Genomic DNA, 23,002 nt, shown 5'->3' on the forward strand with positions numbered 1-23,002 from the left:
GTGCACCCCATATTTATTAGAATGGCAATTTACTTTTTCATTTCGGAGGCAGTTATATCAAACCAGGATTGCATATGAGAAAAGGCCTTAATTTCTCCACAATTTCTTTTAGGTTTAATTTTTTTCGCCGCATAGTCATTACTTTCTTTCAGCAAGAGATTTCAAATCAAATCCGTAAAGAAAAGTAGAAATACATAATAGGTGTACTGTTTTGGGGCGGACAGATCCTAATGCCAGGATCCCTTACATGGAACTTCTCGGAAACACCGAACTCCTCTTTGGGTGGATAAACCCTGCATCACTTTGGTGTTACGGAAACAGTATCATCCAATGAAATGTCGGCAGGCCTTCTCTCTTCATCGAAATCACTTTCAACTTCAGATTCTGGAATATATTCTTCTTCGCTGTCAGAAGAATCATCAGCTAAAGAAAATATGAGGCTGGAAGAAGAAGCATCCCAATCATCTTCAAGAACTTTGCGAGTATCACTTGAATCACGTAGCTCATCATCCATAAAGAAAGTTTACACTTCAAAAGAAACAATTTAAGAATAAACTCAATAATCTGTTGAAAGATAACGAAAGATATTCACAGAAAACGAAAGATATTCACAGAAACCAACAGGAACAACGAGCGAGCGCGAAGTTACATAGCAACTGAGACAACAGGGGGATGAGGAAATAGTAGCTGAATTTATACCTACCCTGACCTTTAATGAGTCATTTCTGGCTAGTGAGGAATATGTGATGAAAGACTTGAAGCTTCCTCTTCAATGTGTTACTTATTAAAACTGTGTAAGTGAACGATAAATGATGTTATGACTGATTAAGTGACTGCATGTACTATGCGTCGCGCGTGCGACATTGCCATTCTAGTGACATTATATTGGGTCACAAGCACGACGTTTGGCAGTTCTAAGGTTAATAAAAGACAAAACTAGCACTGCCACGCTCTCAACATTTACCTTTAACAAGGATATATATAACGTCACTAACGTTTTAAAAAAACGCAATGTTATAATAGCCATTCGTACTAGCAATACTGCATAACTCTACATCAATAAATAAAAGTAGACCTTTTTCAAAATCAGGTGCATACAGGTTTTCTTGTCAAGACTGCAAAAGCTCTTACCTAGGTCAAACAGGACGTAGTTTTAAAATCAGATACGTGGAACATGTCAATGCTATGAAGCATAACCAATTTTCTGCAGTTGGCCCACATATGAAAGAATTTAAACATAACTTTACTAAAATAGATCAAGATCTTGAGGTATTAGAAGTTCTAAATAAAGGTTCTTTACTAGATGTTACTAAAAACTGCTCTATGCATTTAGATCAATATTTTAATTCAAACTTAAACTTAAATGATATCTCCAAGAAACCAAAGCTCTTGTTCGATTTTCTCACTGCATTTTTGAAAAATATTAAAATTCCGAATAATAGATCTGTCTTTCATATTATGCGTAATACAGTACTTTATTACGCCACGCGCTTTCACCGCATCACCCTCCCTAATTCCCCTTCCTTCCATTCCTCACACCTCCCCTACTGCTCCTCCTCCTTACCTCTCCCTTCCTACCTCAACACTAGTTGCTTCCCTGACCCAAGCTCATTCATCACGCTCAGTTACTCTTCATAACGCGTCACAGCTTTTCCGCCCGAGGTGAGTCTCATTCTGTCATAGCCCAACCTCTCTCTCTTTCTTCACTATTTCAACTTTTATAAACTGTGAACATCGTAGAAACCTCGGCTGAAAATGTCTCCACCTTACACGTTACGTTGCAACATAAAAACAATAGACCACAGACAACAACACAGCCATGATGTAAAAATAACTTCAAAGCTCTCAGAGGAACATCTTACGCAAACAGAATATTGTATTTCTGTCAAAGCTCAAAGAAAATGTTAACTACACTCTTAGTTAATAACTGACATCATTTAATGAAAAAAGGGACTACAAATTCGAATCTTTGACTACCAAGTTCATCTCGGACTTAAGCAAAGTTTTAAAGTGTTATATGTATTTTTTAAAAGATTATGTGTTTCTCGTAACTCGTGTTTCTACAATTAGATTACTATTTTAATTCACCCTCCATGGGTTGTTTTGATGACTGCCAAGTTCTGAACTTGTGATTGAATATCTATTCACCATTTTAATCCCCTTTTTACTCTTATTTAATCATAATGTTATAATATTTTGTGTAATATATATGTCTGTATGTATGTATCTATGCTTACTTCTCACATTGTGGCTGAAGATGACTCTAAATAGCGTTGAAACTAGTTCCAAGTAAACATGTTTTAACTTATCCATTATAACATTTATTTGTACTGAAAAGGTGGACCCCTTCAGTTACCTCTCTTACGTTCTCAGTTCAATACGGATTTAAGATGAAATTCTTAAATTTAAAAGACCCTTAGTGACACCTACCCCATGCCTGATCTGAAAGACTCGCTGAAACAAGTGGGTCTAGGACTTTCAGCACACTGGATCTCAACTCCGGATACTGGCAAGTGGAGGTCGAGGAAAGTTCTAGACCACTGACTGCCTTCATGACACCGAGAGGATTTTACTAGTTTACAGTAATGCCTTTGGGACTGAAGAATGCTCCTGCAATCTTCATGCGACTGATGGATAAGGTATTGTCAGCATACGTTGGAGATTTCTGTCAAGCGTATCTCGATGACATCTTAATCCACAGCAAGAATTTTCAAGAACACCCGGTACACCTGAAGAATGACTGAACGACTGAAAATTCATGGACTGACCTCCCAACTGGAGAAGTGCCACTTCGCCCAGTCCCGTGTAGAATACCTTGGCCACGTCCTAACATCTGAAGGGTTAGAAAGGCAACCAGAGAAGAACAGAGCTATCGAGGAAGCTGAACGCCCGCAGACCATGCGACAAGTACATCAGTTCCTTGGCTTGTGTGGATGGTACAGCAGCTTCGTGCCACACTTTGAAGAGAAGGCAATACCACTCACCGATCTACTCCAGAAAAACTGCCCGTTCGGATGGACCAGCAAGGAAGAGGCAGCATTCCGAGGCATTAAGGCTGCGATATGCAACACTCGCAGTTTAGCCCATCACGACCCTCAATGGAAGATGTGCCTGTAGGCGGACGCCACTGATTCCGGCCTAGGCCCGTGGTGTGGGCCAAGGGCAAATTCAGAGGCTACTTGGAGGGAAGGAAGTTCTGGCTAAAAACCGATAATGCAGATCTCAAATGGTTGATCTTGGTCTCTGGCTTGAAATCCAAATTGGTGCGATGGGCTCTGTTAATCGCAGAATTTTATTTTGATGTGTGTCATGTCCCAGGATCATCGAACACAGGAGCAGACAGTTTATTTAGGCACCTGGCGATGGAACCTGAAGTTAGGAGCGCCACTGTCGAGAGGGAGTTCCTCCAAAATCACCAGAGCGTACCCAATGAACCTGTCCTTACAATCATCAAGAAGGAACTTGATCTAGAAGTAATTAAACAATGGCAAGAACAAGACAAACCCTGTAGGACCATGACGCAGTGGATTAGGAGACAAAACACCAATAGTCAACTCGTCCCAAGGGAATTCAAGATGTGCTACAAGAAGTTCCGGGTTAACGGAGGTCTCTTAACGTACAGATCGCACCTCTCCAACACGCCTGCAGTAGTGGTGATCCTTAGACAGCACACGATGGACATCCTCGAGAAGTTCCACGACAGGACTGAAGCCGGACATCCAGGGGGTGCAGAGACCTATCAGTCTATCCAATGAAGATTCTTCTGGGTCAACATGCGGAAAGACATCCTGGACTATGTTAAAGGGTGCTACATCTGCGCCTGCACCAAGGCAAGCAATAGGAAGGCAGATTCCAGTCAGCGAGGAAGACAGTCGCAACGCCCTTTGGGAGGCCATTAGCCCTGAACTTGATGGGTCGTTACCCTAGAACACCACGGGTTAAACCGGACTCCTAGTAATCACCGACCTCTTCACAAGATGGACTGAAAACTTTCCGATACCAGAAGCCATGACGGGACGCAACACCAGTTTTCTACAGGATGTGGTATTCAGCCGCTACAGCTATCCAAGGTGCATTCTGTCAGACAATGGGAGTCAGTTCACGTCAAGGAAGTGGCAGCAAATGATGACTGAATGGTGTGTGGAGCACTGGACCACCCCTATCTACAATCCAAGAGCCAATCCAATGGAACGATGGAACCAGGAGCTAAAAAGGATGCTACAGGTCCACCTAATAGATAAGGAGCATCGACTGTGGAACTGTCAGATATCGCAGTCACTCTTTGCCCTGCGACGACATATTATCGTGTCACTGGCTATTTTCCAATGGAGCTGTTCCTAGGTCGACAGTTATATGGCACCGGGGATTGGGAGATTTGGCCATCACCCACTTCTTGTCAAGATGATGCAGCTGTCTCTCTAGCAGAGTGGCAGCATAAGCTGCAACAGGACATCAAGGAAAAGCAAGCTTTAGCCGAGAAGAGATCCCTTACCCAGGCCAAGGCTCAAGATGTCGAAGAGACCCAGATCTTCCTACCAGGCCAACAAGTACTGCGACATCATAACCCAGTCAGTAATAAGATTGGAGGGTTTCTTGCAGGTCTTGCACCTACGTGGGTCCCTTCAAGGTGGATAAGCAGCTGGGCCATGGAGTCTACTTACTAAAGACCAACCCTCCTGTCAAGGTCCACATATCGGAGTTGCGGCAAAACACCCAACCGCTGCGTATACGGAGTAAGCCTGGTACTGCCACAGGTCACCTGGGGGAAAGGCTACTAATGACACAGCACAATCTGTTCATCATTAGGAGAACGCATAGACTACCATCGAGGAGGAGGCTGGGAGCGAGGCAACACCGACCCCCGACACAGCACGATCTGGTCAAGAGGAGGAAAGCATATCCAGCAACATTGAGGAAGAGAGAAGATACATAAGTGTAATAGACTAATGTAACTTGGAAACATTATTATTATTATTATTATTATTATTATTATTATTATTATTATTATTGCTGCCTGGCCGAGGCGGTAAAGGCGTGCTCGGTTCGCCCAGAAAGACGTGGGTTCGAATCCCCGTCAGGAAGTCGTAAAATTTAAGAAACGAGATTTCCACTTCCGGAGGTGCATATGGCCCTGAGGTTCACTCAGCCTACACCAAAAACAAAACCCCATCACGTGCCGAGGTTAACAATGGTGGAAACCTTTACCTTCCACTCCTCCAAGGGACTTCATGGCCTGTACGGAGGTGACTTTGCTTTGCTTATTATAATTATTATTATTATTTATTTATTTATTTATTTATTTACATTTTATGGCCTTCATTGGACCACTCTAGCCAACTTTATACAAAGAATTTTTCAGTTTCCTGTCAGCCCAGTACTTCTTCATTCTCTCTGATCTTATCCTTCTTTCTTCATCAGAAATCACCCTTCCTATTATCTGTTTGTTGATTCTGATTTGCAGTCTGGTTTGTTTGTCTGTGAGTTTCTTGATTTTGTCGGTTTTGTTTCTTAGGTCTTCCAGTGTAATTTGTGGTTCATCCATATCTTCCTTGATTTCTGTAATCCACTTAATGTTGCACTTACTATTCCATAATTTTTCTATTATTCTCCTGATGATCCTGTTCTCTGGTGTCCTGATTAGATGTCCAAAAAATGAAATGGGTTTCTTCCTGATTGTGCTCATTACTGGTTCTATTTCCTTGTAGACTGTTTCATTAGAAGCTACTCTCCAGTGTCCATCTTTTTGGTATGATTTGTTGATGCACGTTCTAATCATTCTTCTCTTTATCTTGAGTATTTTGTCTATTTGTGCAGTGTTAGTTGTTTTGAAGATGGTTTTGCTTGCATATGTCACTTTCTGGTTGAGTGACTGTTTTGTAATGTTTTAATTTTGTTGCTATTGACAGGCCCTTTTTGTTGTAGGTATTCTTGGTGACATATTGTGCTCTGGTCAGTTATGCCATGCTGCCTTTTCATTGAGGTTATATGTTACGATTTCTCCCAGATATTTAAATTTATCTACAATTCTGATTTCTTAGTTTCCTATGGCAATTTTGTTTATGAGTGGTGGGTCGGTAAACATGATTACTGTCTTTTCAAAAGATATTCCAAGACCAATTTTCTGTGCTATTTCCTGTAGTGATATAACCTGTTGTCTGGTTTCCTGAATATTGTTGGACAAGAGAGCAAGGTCATCAGCAAAACCGAGGCAATTTAAACTTATGTCGTCTTTGGGTCTTCCAATTATTATTATTATTATTATTATTATTATTATTATTATTATTATTATTATTATTATTATTATTATTATTATTTGTGAGGTATGGCTATGAAGTGTTTATATTCATTTATTATTAGTATTAAGCTTTTGCTGGCAAGATGTAGTGTTTACAGTGCACCATGTCTTCTGGTATGGACTAGAATAAACCTGTTACTTTCATTGACCTGTCTGTCTCATCCTTGGCTTTGAAAATATGAAAGTGACCGAGGTATGAGCAATTCTAGTAATACCATTCCTTATGCAGCCAGTCCCTGCTACAAATAGTGTGAAAATACTGCTCATAGGGTCGGTTGGTGCATGCGCATTTCAGTGGGCTTGGCAGACTGATATGTAATAGCAACTTCTGGCTCAATGAGGAAAGCAACGGGAAACTACCTCACTCCTCATTTCCCTAGTATGCCTCTTCAGTGACACCTAGGCTATCTATGACAGCTGTTGGCGTAGCTGTGGAGGATCAAACCAGCCTATAGGCTGAATACCCAACATATATATATTATTAGTATCATTTACGTAGTTATGTCCAGACTTTATTTGGTGTAAATCACGATTGTATTATTTGTGAGGTTATGTCATGAAACATCTGCGGTATATATTAATACGAGTTTATTTAATGTAAGAACATGTAATTAATGGTATATAATTTATTACTACCTGTATACTGTATATGATGTATAATCCACTGCAATATTGTGCAAAAAACCATAATAAGCCCAGAAGAACTCATGATGCAACTAGAATTGTATAGAGAATTCTTTACATTGCAAATAGGCAATTGGAGACTCTCGAATTTACGAGAAAACATCTTATGTCATATTCTTCTAGAAGCCTGGCCAGGCAACGTATATAAAGCGGCAGTCTTGAGGATAGAGTCGAGTTGTTTTTGTGAACTTGTATTGTGATTCTGTCGACATGCTACTGTAGCAGTGAAATGTTTCAAGATGGCAGTCTTATTCTTCATAGTAGTGTTTTGTCATGATCGTGGTTCATTAATGTGTGTATGTAGAAGATGTATACATAATTTGTGAATAAATTTCTTATAAATGCACTTCAATACGGAATGAAAATTAAATTTATAGCTTATAACATTTGATACATGCGTTTCATTTCATAAGACTCAGCACGTAGACATTGTTATGCCAAAACTTACGGCCATGTTGTATCCACAGCCTACATGATTTTGTCAAGGCACTGGTTTTGATTTTTAAAGATCAAAAACATACTTGGATATCAAAGTTTCAGGTGGTATCAAGCTCCATATCTTGATATTATGTACCATCCATATTACAGTCTATATTAGTCACCACTGTAGCACCCATGCTGTTGTCCATATCAGTTACCATTGTAGCACCATGACAGTGATAGTTCTTCTTCTAATAATAATAATAATAATAATAATAATAATAATAATAATAATAATAATAATAATAATAATTTCGTGTGGCTATTTCTAGTGGAGTGCAGCCCTTGTAAGGCAAACCCTCCGATGAGGGTGGGCGGCATCTGCCATGTATAGGTAACTGCGTGTTATTGTGGTGGAGGATAGTGTTGGGTGTGGTGTATGAGTTGCAGGGATGTTGGGGACAGCACAAACACCCAGTCCCCGGGCCACTGGAATTAACCAATGAAGGTTAAAATCGCCGACCCGGCCGGGAATCGAACCCGGGACCCTCTGAACCAAAGGCCAGTACGCTGACCATTCAGCCAACAAGTCGGACACTTCTTCTAATAATCTTCCTCTTGAAATGACCAATAAGGGAACCTTGGTTTAACTGGTTTCTTCGACTTCACTGTCTGTGTAGATGGCATGTCCAATTAGAGTGATGTGCAAATGAATATACAGGTGTTTGAGACAATTGATATATTACCTTATATAATTTGATCAATACTTCTCGGTTTTAAGTTATGCTGTTGGCTTTATCCCTCTTTCCTAGACAGTTTACAGAATGAAGTTTGTGAATTACGATAATTCTCAGGTTGCTGCGTAAAATAATATCTTTATCTACTAATGCGAATACTCTCAGGGCAATTGCTCCACATACAATATAAATTTCACATTATAATGTAATTCTGCATCACATCCCATTTCTCGGGTATGATTTTGACTAAATCTTTTGTAAATTATCTGAATAGTTGACACAGGGTCTGGCTCCATGGCTACATGGTTAGCGTGCTGGCCTTCGGCCACAGGGGTCCCGGGTTCAATTCCTGGCAGGGTCGGGAATTTTAACCATCATTGGTTAATTTCCCTGGCACGGGGGCTGGGTGTATGTGTTTTCTTCATCATCATTTCAACCTCATCACGACACGTAGGTCGTCTATGGGCGTCAAATCAAAATCAAAAGACCTGCACCCGATGAGCCGAACCCGTCCTGGGATATCCCGGCACTAAAAGCCATACGCCATTCCATTTCATTAGACACAGTTGTAAGATCATTATGTAATTATGAAATTTAACTGCTTCTGTTATTTTTGAAAGTGATGATAATGATATTTATTGTTTCAAGGGATCTAACATCCAGGTCATCAGCCCCTAACGGTACGTGATGAAGTGAATAAAATGATTATCAACATTCAAAAACCATCTACTGCCTAGAATTCAAAAAGACGACAATGAAAAATGATTATGAATTTAAAACAATTGATGGATCCGAATCGCAATGCCCATCCTTCCAACAAAACAGCCTAACCCCTTAACTGGGTTTGACGTCTAAAGACGTCAACAGCTGTCGCATGAGTATTGGGTTTGACGCCTTTAGGCGTTCTTGTATTTCTAAATGTGTTCTTATGTAGGGTTCGCTTCCTATAGGCGTATGACTATTTTTAAACACTTCTGCCACCTACTATCGTAATTTAATACAAATTCCACCCATATAAGATGTGATTATTGTTGTCCTGTTCATTTCTATCCGGTCTCACGCCAGTCGGGTAGTTCGCGCCCAGGCGGCAGTCCAACAGCTGTCTTGTGTTGCCTCGTTCGGTCCACGCCAAATTCTTCTTAAATAATTTATTTGTGTATATGTACATTGAAATAATTAAATTTGCGAGATGTTGTCATCGTTGTTGTTGTTACTATGATACAGTTGTTCTGCGAACACCGCTGTCCATGTTCTGATAACTTTTTGTAAATTGGTCTATGTTGGTAAACTGTTCCGTGTGACGTGATAATGGCTTGGTTAGGGAAGACGTTGAATTATCTGAGAATCGGCCGACTGGATGTAGGAATCACTCAAGAAAACGTTGTGTTATGAGCCTGTCAAACCAGAGGCGATGGGAAACTGTCTACTACTGTGAGGAATGTGACGTGGCACTTTGTGCTTGCCCTTGCTTCCATATTTACCACACTGTGCGCAATTTCTGAATGACCTATGAACCAGAAAGTATGTAGAACCTATTAATGCATATCTGAAAACTTGAAAACTGTCATCATAATAATGAAAACAACACTTTTTAAATTCACTTTTGTATGAACACACTGTGCGTATATATGTATATATTTACGGGTTTACAAGAAATACGGTAATAATATAATGCTATTGAATTTCTACTATATCGCTCATAATTTAAATAAATCAAGTAAAATATATTTTTCTGTTAAGTATTTACATCTACGCAGCCTGTGGTGTAGGGTAGCATGCCTGCCTCTTACCCGGAGGCCCCGGGTTCGATTCCTGACCAGGTCAGGGAATTTTACCTGGACCTGAGGGCTGGTTCGAGGTCCACTCAGCCTACGTGATTAGAATTGAGGAGCTATCTGACGGTGAGATAGTGGCCCTGGTCTCGAAAGCCAAGAATAACGGCCGAGAGGATTCGTCGTGCTGACCACATGAGACCTCGTAATCTGCAGGCCTACGGGCTGAGCAGCGGTCGTTAGGTAGGCCAAGGCCCTTCAAGGGCTGTAGTGCCATGGGGTTTGTTTTTGTTTTTTGTATTTACATCTGCCGCACGCTACTGTACCCATTCCAAAAGTGTGTGTTGCGCTGAATAATTACCCACTGGTTGGTTGATGTTATGAAACTATTCCCCAGTTAAGAGGTTAAAAGAATTGTATAAATGGAACAAGGGACTGCTTCCAAAGCAAAAATATATATCAAGGCCCTTCAGTATGGTACATGTCGCGAGTAAAGTAGAACCATGATATTTCTCAAGCTGCGGTACTAATCAAAGGCAGCGTAAACTCACGGTGTTCTAAACATTAAGGTACTGCTGACAAGTATTGTACGTCGTAAAGGTAACGCAGACCTATGGTGTTTCTCACACAATGGCGCCACTCATAGCCAACGCAAACCGATGAGGTTCCTCACCTAGGTGTACTAATCACGGGCGCCGGTATTCCCGTGGTGTTCCTCACATAATGGGTACTAATCACTGGCAACGCAGACCTACGGTGTCGCTCACATAGTGGGACAACTCACAGGCAACGCCCCGACCCGTGGTGTTGCTCACATGGGTACTCACGAGTACTGGAAACCAACACTGAACCCCGCTGGAGAGCTACAAATCACAAAACTATTGAGTACCTAACAGAGTGGTACTAATCGCAAGGAAAAGCGACCCATGATGCTCTCCGCGTGGTGGTACTAATCACAAGTAGTTTCATGGTTCCAAGACAATCATCCCTTGGTCGCCCCTTTTAGTCGCCTCTTACGACAGGCAGGGGATACCATGGGTGAATTCTTCGTCTGCCTCCCCCACCCACAGAGGGGGGTGTTTGGTCCGCGAGAGGTATTTTATTTCCCTCAAGTCCGCCGGCAAGCCGGTTAGGATCCCCCTATCCGCCACCTGGGACGCGCCACGTGGGAGTATCACCTCTCCCCCTGCTACGCCTGCGTAGCAGGTTCATGGATAATCTACCCTTACTGTCTTTCTAGTCTACATCAATTTATGAATTTCTTTCTTTCCGTGGGGCTTCTCTTTCATTGTCTAGCTTTTGAGGAAGGCAGAGAATCTTGAGCATAGGAGGTAAGTGCCAATCTGGCAATTTTAAGGTGAGTCTAGGCTTCTTGGCCCTAAAAGGTGTTTTTCTTTTTAACTTCTAAATAATATAAGTGTTAACTGTGTAGTGTGTACAGCAATATGCATCCACAATGATTCATTTACACATGGGTGAAAAATAAGTGATCCCACTGTTTAAGAGACGAGCACTTACCTAAAAGCAATATTCTCTCTGGTAGTCTTTGTCTCAATGTTAATGTTAACGTTATGTAAAATTTATTAAAACTATGAAAATTAAATTTAGATACTTACCTGAATGTACAGATGAGGTAGAATTTGGTTGACCATGTGTGGGTGATGGTGGGGGTGTGGCTGTTACATTGTGCCTCTGATTCTGAATAAAGGCTTCTAACAAATCTGCAACATTAAAACAGACCATGCACACTTAAGAAACTTGAGCATGAATGAGAATTCAAGGACCAACAATTCCGTTTCTACTTCAAGGACCTAGAAGCTTCTTAAAAGGATATATGAATAACCACACTTATTTTAATATCCAGATTCATCAAAGCAACAATTAGTGTAGTGCAGAGGTGCTCAGCTGGGCGCCCGTTGAGGCTAGCCCAGTGCGGCTGTTCTGGCCTGACTTAAATGCGGGCAGCTTACATAGCAAGTATACATCACAGTGAAGCGAGAGAGCAAACACGCTTGACAATGAAGTGGAGCGATGATGTTCAATTGTGACTACGAAATTCTCCTCCACTACTCAGCGTAATGCTGATTGGGGAACAGTATTTAAATAAAATGCTATAATCGCAAGAAAACCACCCTTTCTTTCCAAGATATTCTGGTTTGATTTATACAAAGGTTTATTTTATTTTATTATTTTTTTTGCTAGGGGCTTTACGTCGCACCGATACAGATAGGTCTTATGGCGACGATGGGATAGGAAAGGCCTAGGAGTTGGAAGGAAGCGGCCGTGGCCTTAATTAAGGTACAGCCCCAGCATTTGCCTGGTGTGAAAATGGGAAACCACGGAAAACCATCTTCAGGGCTGCCGATAGTGGTATTCGAACCTACTATCTCCCGGATGCAAGCTCACAGCCGCGCGCCTCTACGCGCACGGCCAACTCGCCCGGTATACAAAGGTTTAAGTGTACAAGCTATGATTTACAATTCCCCTGATGGGAATGACAGTATTTCCATTTTTTTTTCTTAAGTAAAATTTATGTTATTCATTAAACAAACAGTAATATATTTACATAATTCAACAAGTTTACTGCTTGATTCTGCACAGTGTTGTAGTGTTCTGCGACTTCCCCTGTTCACTGAATTTCTGAAAATAGTACTTAAAATTAACAGGCATCCGATGATAATAATGGCGAGGGAGTTACATCACGAGTGAGGACATAGATATTTACTATCCTAGATTAAAGCACAACAAAAATGTAAATGTATCTACCAGATACATGTACAGTATGCCTTCAAATAAATAACCTAACTGATTTTATTCCCAGTAAGCATGACTGGTTTGTTGCTGAGTTTCAGATAATTTAAATCCAAACTGCAAGCCACACCTTATCCACCTTACTCCACATTATATTCCACATGTTTCTGAAGCACCTCTTAAAATGTAATAGCGAAAATTGTAATACATTACATACATTAGAAAAGAATAGAGGTTGTAGGCCTAACTCTTTATCATAACCGGTCAAAATACATAAATTGCAATGAACATAAATACCTTATTTCTTACAACATAAATTGAAAGTGATGTGGATACCTGCCCTCTTTCTTTCATTATTTTCTGCCTCCGTTTCAAACTTGGGTATCGCCGCAGTGATCAAGAGTGACTGGAAAAACTTTGCCCAACCTTCATGGCCTATGATTTAACCAAAATGTCACTGTGGTTGAATTGCATACGTTCATAGCCTGCCTGCCCGCCCGCTTTTAGTGCTGTGCACCCACAAGACGGAATGCCCAGGGTAAGCATCTCTGGTATTGTACGTATTTAAGGAACCAAAAAAAATTTCTCACTGAACTCCAGGAAAATCCTAGAATGGTACCTTTCTCATGTTCATGGCTGCCTCCTTCAAAATTATAACACCAATGTACATATGAGCAGACATCAGGGTTCAAACACTCATCAAAGAGATTCCCCACAGCAATTCCTTTCCTATCAGGGAAATTCCTCAACTGATTACAAACATTGCAGATTATTAACACACAAGGGTATCACTCTGCAAACCTGAAACCATGTCAACTTTGGAAAATTTAAATTTTGGTCCTAAATCAGAGAGAGAGAGAGAGAGAGAGAGAGAGTGTGTGTGTGTGTGCGCTTGCGTGCGGTACAGCGGCCAACTTCAGGGAACAATGTCACTTCCAGTTTCCCACGGTCACGAGCGCCCATGCTGACCACTTCCTTGCCCTCTTCGCAGTCAAGAGGCGAATTGTTTCAAACTGTATATCGCGTACAATAGCAGATACCATTTTTAGTTTATGAGCTGAAAATATTTTAAAATATTTTTGAAAAATCAAACTAAAATGTGTGTGTCCAGTGTGCGTTTGTCCAACCTTTGTCCCGTTTCCCTACAGGGTCCAGTATGAAGAGATGAATTTTCATCGAGAGTTTTTTTGAACCAGATGCCCTACCTGACATCTACCTCATCAGAGGAGTTAAAGAGATGAAATAAATAATATATGATATTAGAGAGGGACAGGGTGAAATCCAGTGCAGGCACATAGCCTACTCCTGTCGAATAGCATTGAGGGGTCCACTGAAGGCTTAACGTCCCCATCGACAGCTATTTTAATATTGTTGGTTTAACCAGTCATTCTGTTATCCAAACAAATGTCGGTGCCGAGCAGGCCGTTGAAGAGGATGTCCAATGTATATACTGTTATGTGCCAGCCTCGCGGTCATGTGTTCTAACAATAACACCGGACAGCGAGTCTCCTTTCGGAAGAGTTTTCCTTTTCAGAACCACATACGGAGGGAGTTTGGTTCCATCTGCTAATACGCACAACATTACCGTGCATCGCTGCTTTTTGTTACCACCTGTTCTGATGGTTACACTTTTAGAACCCTTCGTATCCAGTGTATGTTCCAACGGCATTTCAAAATAGATGTCTGGTCAGCATTCCCAATTTGCGACAGCAAATAAGAATTTTGCTTCCTCAAATGAATAATGTGATGCTGAAAGACCGTTAATTTTTCTTCATACGCCCCAGGGAGACGTTGTGAAATAGACGCATATCTCCTGAATGCACAATCCTTTTCTCCAATAAAAGTTTTGGATCCATCCACGGCTTGCAGTAAAACCCTGTGTTTTGAGTTCTTTTGAAATCCCTAGTGCTTTCAATTGACACATTTCACTAGAAACACCATATCTTAACATTTTTCTATCACAAATTTGTGGAGTCGTTCTTCAATTTCCAGAAACACTGTACTCCAACTGCAGAACGCTCTGCAAGAAGTTTTTCCTTCTTCTTCCGCCAATCACAAATACACAATTCATCAATATTGTACTTCCTGCCAACGGCACAATTTCCATATATTTCAGCTTCGCTTACAACTTTTAAGTTTCTCACGCACAGTAAATGACCGCAGACGCCGTTTTGAATCCATCGCTTACTTTCGAGACGGCACTTTCACGGGACAGATACGGAACTCGAATGTGAGTGAGGTAGACTTCGGTAACCAACAGTCTAACCTCTCGCAAAGTACGATATCCCGCAAGACCAGCTATTTGCACACCCGGTATGCCAGCAACACTTGTGAAACAAATGGCGATCGAGCATCCGCAGCAGCGGCTTTCATATTTACTGCATATTTACGCATATTCTTTGATTTACCGTATTTCATTACCTTACATTTCGCGTTTACATGCCACTGTAACCGTATTGAGAAAAAATGTATCTTGTTTTCTGGAACGCAACTAAAACACATTAAGACCTGAATGCCCGTTTATATGTGGTATACTGAGTACGGTAACCGTATTCAAACCTATTTCAATACTCCATGTAAATGTAGTAAGTATTTAGGAGAATGAACGGCTTGAATACGACTTGCACCCAAGATTTAGAACCAATATTTTGGGGAACAAAGTGCGGGTGGTATTCGGGATTATATGGTATTGTGGTACACTTCACCCCAGCTATAAAAATGGAGGTTAACCACAGTCAGTGTTGGACTTAGTGGTGGAGTCGGTGCTCGAGTCACTGTGGGACCTAGTGTTAGAGTGAATGCTGGACTCAAACTCAGTGTTGGAGTCAGTGTGAGACTCAGTATGTTGGGGTTCGGTGGCTGAGCTGAGGGTGACAGAGGTGTTGGCTGTCACTAATGTCTCACTGAGGTCTGAATGAGGAGTAGTTGTTATTTCAACAGAGTCTTGAGTGAGTAGCTGGACTGAAGACAGCGTAATGGACACAAGACTGTGTACTGCCTTAGAGTACTGTGTGTGTGTACTTCTGTGGACTGACGACTGTCGTGAGTCAACGATTAGTGAAGATATCGTGAGTGTAATTGGAAATGTGTTTTTTATTATTATTATTATTATTATTATTATTATTATTATTATTATTGCGAGGAGTTATGTCGTACTGTTTAACACCGTTGAGCTGTTGCTGTTTATATGTTCACTGTGTTTGACTGTGTGAATAACTGGACTATCTCTGGAGTCGAACCAAGGAAAAGTCATTGTGTGTTGTGTGGCAAGTATCCCTGTGTTCAAACCTGTCTGTACGCAGTTGCTATGAGGGAGGCTGGACTGGTGAATACAAGTTAAAGGCCTATCAATCAGGTTTAAAGCTCTCTCAGGCAGTAATGAGCTGGACCGCCCGCTGTGCGAGAAGAGCAGACTTGCAAATAGAGAGCCATTATCAAGTGTGGCCATTCGTGGTTGAATAGAATCGAGCGTGCCTCCTCGCGTGCATTTATTGGGTCATCCTGAAATAAATTAAGAGTAATAAAACATACACTGCTTTATTCGTAACAACACGTAACAGTCCATCTATTTGAACTTTTTAAATATTGACCTAATAAATGGTTTGTATATCAGGCAGGGTGAGTAAGGGCCACTGTCAGATTGAGTATAATTTTTGCCAGTTTGTCCATCTGTCACAGTAACCCAGGAAAATGGCTGGGTGGGATTTCATGAAACATGATATTTAAGCAAGGGGTAAAGGCAATTAGAATCTTAAAAACTCATTTTGTGATCCATTTTAAAAGTGACGGAGGTTGACAGGAAGGCCTGAATATGAAGAGAACAATAAGAAAAAATATTTTTTAAAAATATCTTTCTTTAATATCAGTCTAATAAAAAGAATGAGTATCACTAAGGCTACAGTAAACATTTCACATTATCCACCTCTTATACAATTACTTTTCATGCACAAATAATATAATAATGTAAAGATGCCTTAATGCTCGGCAAAACATTCTGGGAAGGGAAAGAAGGAGTGGAGGTAGGCAGATGCGCCTTCCAGTCGAAGTCTTCCCGCCCAAGTCATTATGATTTTTAAGGTCGTGGTGTATGGTCACATCCATATGAGCAAGCCTGTTGAAGGGTTGGTTTCTGCATTACTGGGTGTTTGCTTACAAAAATGACCCAGAGTGTTTACCGGCCTCCTACTTTTGGATAATACTGCTCTGAAAAGCTGTACAATTATTTGCTAAATGGAACACGAGGTTTGGTGCTTTCTGATCACATTTCAGTTTTACTTCTTGCTTAACGCATCCTAGCTGGCTACACGGTGTAGGAGTAGCCTGGATCAGAGATTTTTACCTTGATCTCAGGGCTGGTTCGAGGACCACTCAACCTAAGTGATTACAATTCTGGAAATCTCATAAATGCAAAAACGACGTTTTTGAGGTTTTTATCATATGTGACCTGTTCTGGTCGTGCCTTCTTATGGGTACACTATTGTATGTATATGTTTGGCAGGAATGAAAAAGAGCCATGTGTTACTACCAAATGTGCAAGGAAAAACCAGCAATAAACAACAGTAAATGATCATACAACAGTTCAGCTTTATGCTGTCCACCACTCTCTGTCTCGTACTGCCTCTTACAATAGTTTACCATGGTCAGAACTGTTGATTCGACCTGCCTTAAAGGTAATAACATATGCGCCTCAGCAGCTTCTTTCTGCTCTATTGTAATTTAGTTAAATGTCACTTACGATAGTTTACCTCTGACATCCAGAATTGAAGAGCTATCTGACTTTGACATAGGAGCCCTAGTCCAGAAAGCAAAAAACAACGGCCGAGAGGATTCATCATGCTGACCACATGACACCTCATAATCTGCAGGCCTCTGAGCTGAGCAGCAGTCACTTGGTAGGCCATGGCCCTTTGGGACTGTTGCACCATTAGGTACAAGTAACCCATAATACAAAAAAAGTTCAGTCAAGCTGCTACTCCTAGGGATTTGTCATTGCTGTATCCTTTCAAAGTGGTGTTGACTGATATCTATAGATATATCATGCTGTGATTGTGGTATTACCATGAATTGCTTATTGGCCTCTTCTTAGCCAGTAGCATACTTCCTGGGATTATTCTTATACTGCACAGTAGTGAACAATTTGTCACTGAAAGTGTTGTGATATAGGTCACATCTATATATATATATATAAAATAACTTGTCCTGACCGACCGACCGACCGACCGATTCATCATCGCCAAGCCAAAACTACTGGACATAATGAAATGAAATTTTGAGGATACATTTATAGTACAATGTAGGTGTTCACTAAGGGAGGATTTTTGGATACTCCGTCGCTAAGGGGGTGAAAAGACGGATGAAATTTTAAAATGAGTGAATGTATATCTCAAAAGTTTTAAAGTTTACAGATGTAAAAATTGGTATTTAGAATCTCCTTTAGAAATAAGGTTACACATATTTTTTTGTTTTCGGAAAATCCCAACAGCAGAGGTGAAAAAGAATGAAAAACGGGTTGAATGCCTTTAATGAGGATACTAATATCTCAGAAACTGAAGATATTACAGACCTGAAAATTGGTATTTGGGATCTCCTTAGAAAGTAAATAAACACGTATTTTTTGTTTTTTGAAAATACAAGTAATGGGAGGGTAAAAAGGGGGGTGAATTTTTAAATATCTATAGCTCAAAAGTTTAAAAGTTTACAGATGGAAAATGGGTATTTAGAAAATCCTTTAAAAATAAACACGTATTTTTTTTGTTCTTTGGAAAATCCCAATAGGAGGGCTGAAAAAGGGTGAAAAAGGGTGAAAAAGGGTGAATGTCTTTAATGAGGACACTTTTATCTCAGAAACTAAAGACATTACAGACATGAAAATTTTATTTGGGATCTCCTTTAAAAATATAGAAACATGTATTTTTTTGTTTTTGGGAAATACAAGTAGTGGGAAGGTCAAAAGGGGGGTGAATTTTTAAAATGAGTGTATCTTTATCTCAAAACTTTTAAAGTTTACGGGTGTAAGGGTTGGTATTTAGAATCTCTTTTAAAAATAAAGAAGGATGTATTTTTTGTTTTTGGAAAATCACAATAGGATAGGTGAAAAGGGGTTAAAAAAATGGGTTCAATGCCTTCAATGAGGATATTTATATCTCAGAAACTGAAGATATTGCAGACCTGAAAATTTTTATTTGGGATCTCCTTTAAAATGCACATTTTTTTTTTGGAAAATCCAGTTAATAGGAGGGTGAAAATGGGGATGAATTTTAAAAATGAGTGTATCTATAACCAAAAATTTTAAAGTTTACAACTGTAAAAATTGGTTTTTACAATCTCCTTTAAAAATAAAGAAACACATATTCCTTTGTTTTAGGAAAATCCCAATAAGAGAAGTGAAAAAGGGCAATAAAGGCAAAAAAGGGGGGGGGGGGGGGGTTTGAATGCCTTAAATGAGGATACTTATATCTCAGAAACAGAAGATATTACTGACCTGAAAATGGATATTTTTTTTTATCTTTTTGAAAATAAACACGTATTTTTTGTTTTCGTAAAATTCCAATAGGAGGGGTGAAAACGGGCGAAAAAGGGGTTGAATGCCTTTAATGAGGACACTTATATCTCAGAAGCTGAAGATATTACAGACATGAAAATTGGTATTTGGGATCTCCATTAAAAATAAAGAAACATGTATTTTTCATTTTTGGAAAAGCCAATTAATTGGGAGGGAGTGAAAAGGGGGTGAATTTTTAAAATGGGTGTATCTATATCTCAAAACATTTAAAGTTTCCAAATGTAAAAATTGGTATTTAGGATCCCCTTTAAAAATAAAGAAACATATTGTTTTGTTTTCGGAAAATTCCAATAGGAGGGGTGAAAAAGGGTGAAAAATGGGTGAATGCCTTAAATGAGGATACTTATATCTCATAAGCAGAAGATATAACAAACCTCAAAATTAGTATTTAGAAACTCCTTATAACATAAAGGAACACGTATTTTTTTCGGAAAATCCAATTAATGGGGGTTAAACAGAAGTGACAAATTGGGGTGAATTTTTAGAAAGACAATATCTACAGTATATCTCAGAAACATAAAATGTTACAGACATAAAAATTGGTATTTGGAATCTCCTGTAAAAGTAAAGAAACATAGGTGAGTTTTTTTGGAAACTCCACTTAAGGGAAACTAAAAATTGGGTGAAATTTTAAAATGAGCATTTCTACAATACATCTAAAAAAACTTAACATGCTAGCGAAGTAAAAATAGTATGTTTATCTCTATTAAAATAAGGAAACATGTATTTTTTGTTTTCTGAAAAACCACTTGGGTGGAGGTTTAAAAGTGACTGAAATTGGGGTTGAAATAATTTAATTAGGATGCTGATATCTCAAAAGCTTAAGATGTTACAGACGTGAAATTTGGTATTTGGAATCTCCTTTAAAAATAAAGAAATACGTATCTTTTTTTTCTTCGGAAATCCACCTAAGGGGGAGAGGGATTGAAAAATGACTTGAATTATTTGTATGATGATACTATTATCTCAAAAACGAAAGGTTTTGCAGACTTGAAAATTAGTATTTGGAACCTGCTTTAAAATTAAAGAAAGATATTCTCCGAAAATCCAATGAATGGGGGTAGAGGGGTGAAAGAATTGAAAAATTAATTGAATTCATTGTATGAGGATACTTACACCTAATAAAAACTAAAGTTGTTACAGACATGAAAATTGGTATTTGGATCTCCTTTAAAAACAAAGAGAAAAGCATTTTTGGGGGGAAATCATCTTGGGGACAGAGGTGAAAAGGAGTTGAATTCCTTTTATGAGGATACATTTCTCAATAACTGAAGATGTTAGGGTCATGATAATCGGTATTTAGAACATCCATTACTACTAAATCAAATTAACGGCAGCGAGGTGAAAAAGGAATTAGGACCAATTAATTTTACTGTTCTTGCTGTACTTATTCTGATCATAGACTGATCATTTTTAATCTTTCCTGGGTTCGTTTTCAAGAGTCATCTTTTCCTTTGGAAAACATAAAGTTAGATTACAGAAGATTCCCATGGCATATAGTTAAAATTTAAACACATTTGAAATAAACGATAGGAATGACATTGACCGTGCAATTGTTCACCTCTATAATAAGGTCAATAATGCACGCATGTATATCATTCGTGTCGCCAGAAATGTCGCGCACTTGCCTACGCGCGATGATGATGCTGGTCACATTGTCAGCAGTGACAATGACAGCAGATGTAATTTACCGCCAAGTAGGGGTCTTGCATCTTGCTGTGGGGTCCAGATCATCATCAATACAAATAATAATAATAATAATAATAATAATAATAATAATAATAATAATAATAATAATGTTCTGGATCGCGTCAAAATGTGCCGACCGCGCTGAAAACGGGTCCTGGCCGGGTAATGACTACAAATACAGTCCCGCCGCGGGTTCAGTACCGCTAAGACATCCAAGACGTCACCACGCCGGAACTCCTCAAGGATTTGATCCATATTAAAAATGCTTATAGGAAAAGATGGCAAAGATTTAGGGGCCTAACTGAATACCTGGACCTGGACCTAGCCCGGGAACTACAATATCGATTGCTGGAAAGAAAAATGGGAGGAATTTCAGCGTAATCTCTAAGAAAACAAGTCAGATCGCGAATTTTGACGGATTCTCTCAGAAAACGAGTCAGATCACGAATTTCGGTGAATTATATATAAAACGTTAAGCATTCAATTATAAATTTAAGTATAATAACGTAGCGAAGCACGGGTATCTTGCTAGTTATTTATAAAGAGCTATTACTACCATTTTAGTCCTCAATCTACATTTCTCAGATTTATTGGCCTGGTTCTTATGCCAGTAGTGCACTTTCTGGGGCAATATTAATTTTGCTGAGTGTAAATGTCCAAGGATTTTTCACTGAAGTGTTCTGACAGTGGCCATATCCTGAATTCAGATTTGGGGAAGGGTACTTTAACCAAGATACCTAAAAAAATCACAATGAAACCTCAAAAAACCAAGGGTAAAGAGAATTCATGTTATAAGTGAAATAAGCAGATATCTCAGTGAGATGATAGTTGGCTTACAGAGTTCTGTATATTTCATTTCTTAAATAACCAGACAATCAAATAAGTCAGCGTCACATTAAGGGGCATTACAGGAGTGTATCCACACATGACAGCCTATGAATACTGAATCAAGTAGATTGGGGTCTGCAGCCTGGACTGTCTTGTGAGCAACAGAGCAAACAGGACCACCAAGAACTTGTAAGAGGAGGAGGCTGGCTTCGTTACATGGATAACTTTGCCACCCATTACCAGAGCAGAGGGACCGAAGTGGAAGAGGCTGTTAAAAAAGTCACAAAGACTTTAATCTGGAGTGAAGCATTGTATGGAACTGAAACATGGATGATAACTAGATCAGAAAGAAAGAGAATAGAAACTCTTGAAACGTGATGTTACAGAAGAATGCTGAAGATGAGATGGGTGGATTGAATCATGAATGAAAAGATAGTGAATCAAACTGGTGAGAGGAGATCGATTTGGCTAAATTTGATGAGAATACGAGACAGAATGATACGAGACATCTTAAGACACTCAGGACTTGATCAGTTTGTTTTTGAGGGAAGTGTAGGCATTAAGAACAGTAGCGGTAGACCAAGGTATGAATATGACAACCAAATTAGAGCAGATGTAGGATATAGTAGTTATAGAGAAATGAAAAGATTAGCAGAGGATAGGGCAGCACATAGAGCTGTAACAAATCAGTCTATGGACTGATGACTTAAACAACAACAACAACAACAACAACAGCAGCAGCAACAAACCCACGCATGCCATTCTTGGAACAATGAAGTCAGTACAAGGACAGAGTGACAAAGATACGAGACTTCGAAATGATAACATCAAAGATGGGGTATGTTTGGAAGAAACGGTTGTATCAGGTTTTTAGACGACAAACCGCCACTCCGCTGGATGCCTACAAAACAGTCCACATGGAGGCGAAGAAGTTCAGAACAGCAACATAGAATGTTCGGTATATGGATCATTACGGAATCTTGATATGCACGAAGGCGAGGATATCTACCGACTTGTCAATCTGAGATTTCACAGAACAGAAGTCATCCAGGTTTCCTCTGGAATCAATGACAAAATGGTAATTTCCTGGTCGCTGTTAAATTGCCCCCCCCCCAATTACAAAGACTAATGTTGTTGGAGGACAGGAACAAACTGATAGCACCAGTCATAACCATTTTCAAGCAAATGAACCTAGGAAATGGTACTGGCTCACATGATCTTGCAACACAACCATGGTGTTCTCAATGATATGGTGCAAGCAGGT

At 39.7% G+C, this 23,002-nt stretch overlaps 1 protein-coding gene across 1 annotated transcript in view; it reads right to left on the minus strand.

The window, feature by feature from the left end:
- Window positions 1–23,002, minus strand: part of ebo (ellipsoid body open) — a 515,097-nt gene that overhangs the window by 321,184 nt on the left and 170,911 nt on the right. The window contains exon 5 of the mRNA XM_067141696.2: window positions 11,525–11,629. Coding sequence (XP_066997797.2) covers window positions 11,525–11,629 — 105 coding nt within the window. The remainder of the gene's footprint in view (window positions 1–11,524; window positions 11,630–23,002) is intronic.

This window comes from Anabrus simplex, chromosome 2, assembly GCF_040414725.1.
Source record: "Anabrus simplex isolate iqAnaSimp1 chromosome 2, ASM4041472v1, whole genome shotgun sequence".
In the NCBI taxonomy this organism is placed as follows: domain Eukaryota; kingdom Metazoa; phylum Arthropoda; class Insecta; order Orthoptera; family Tettigoniidae; genus Anabrus; species Anabrus simplex.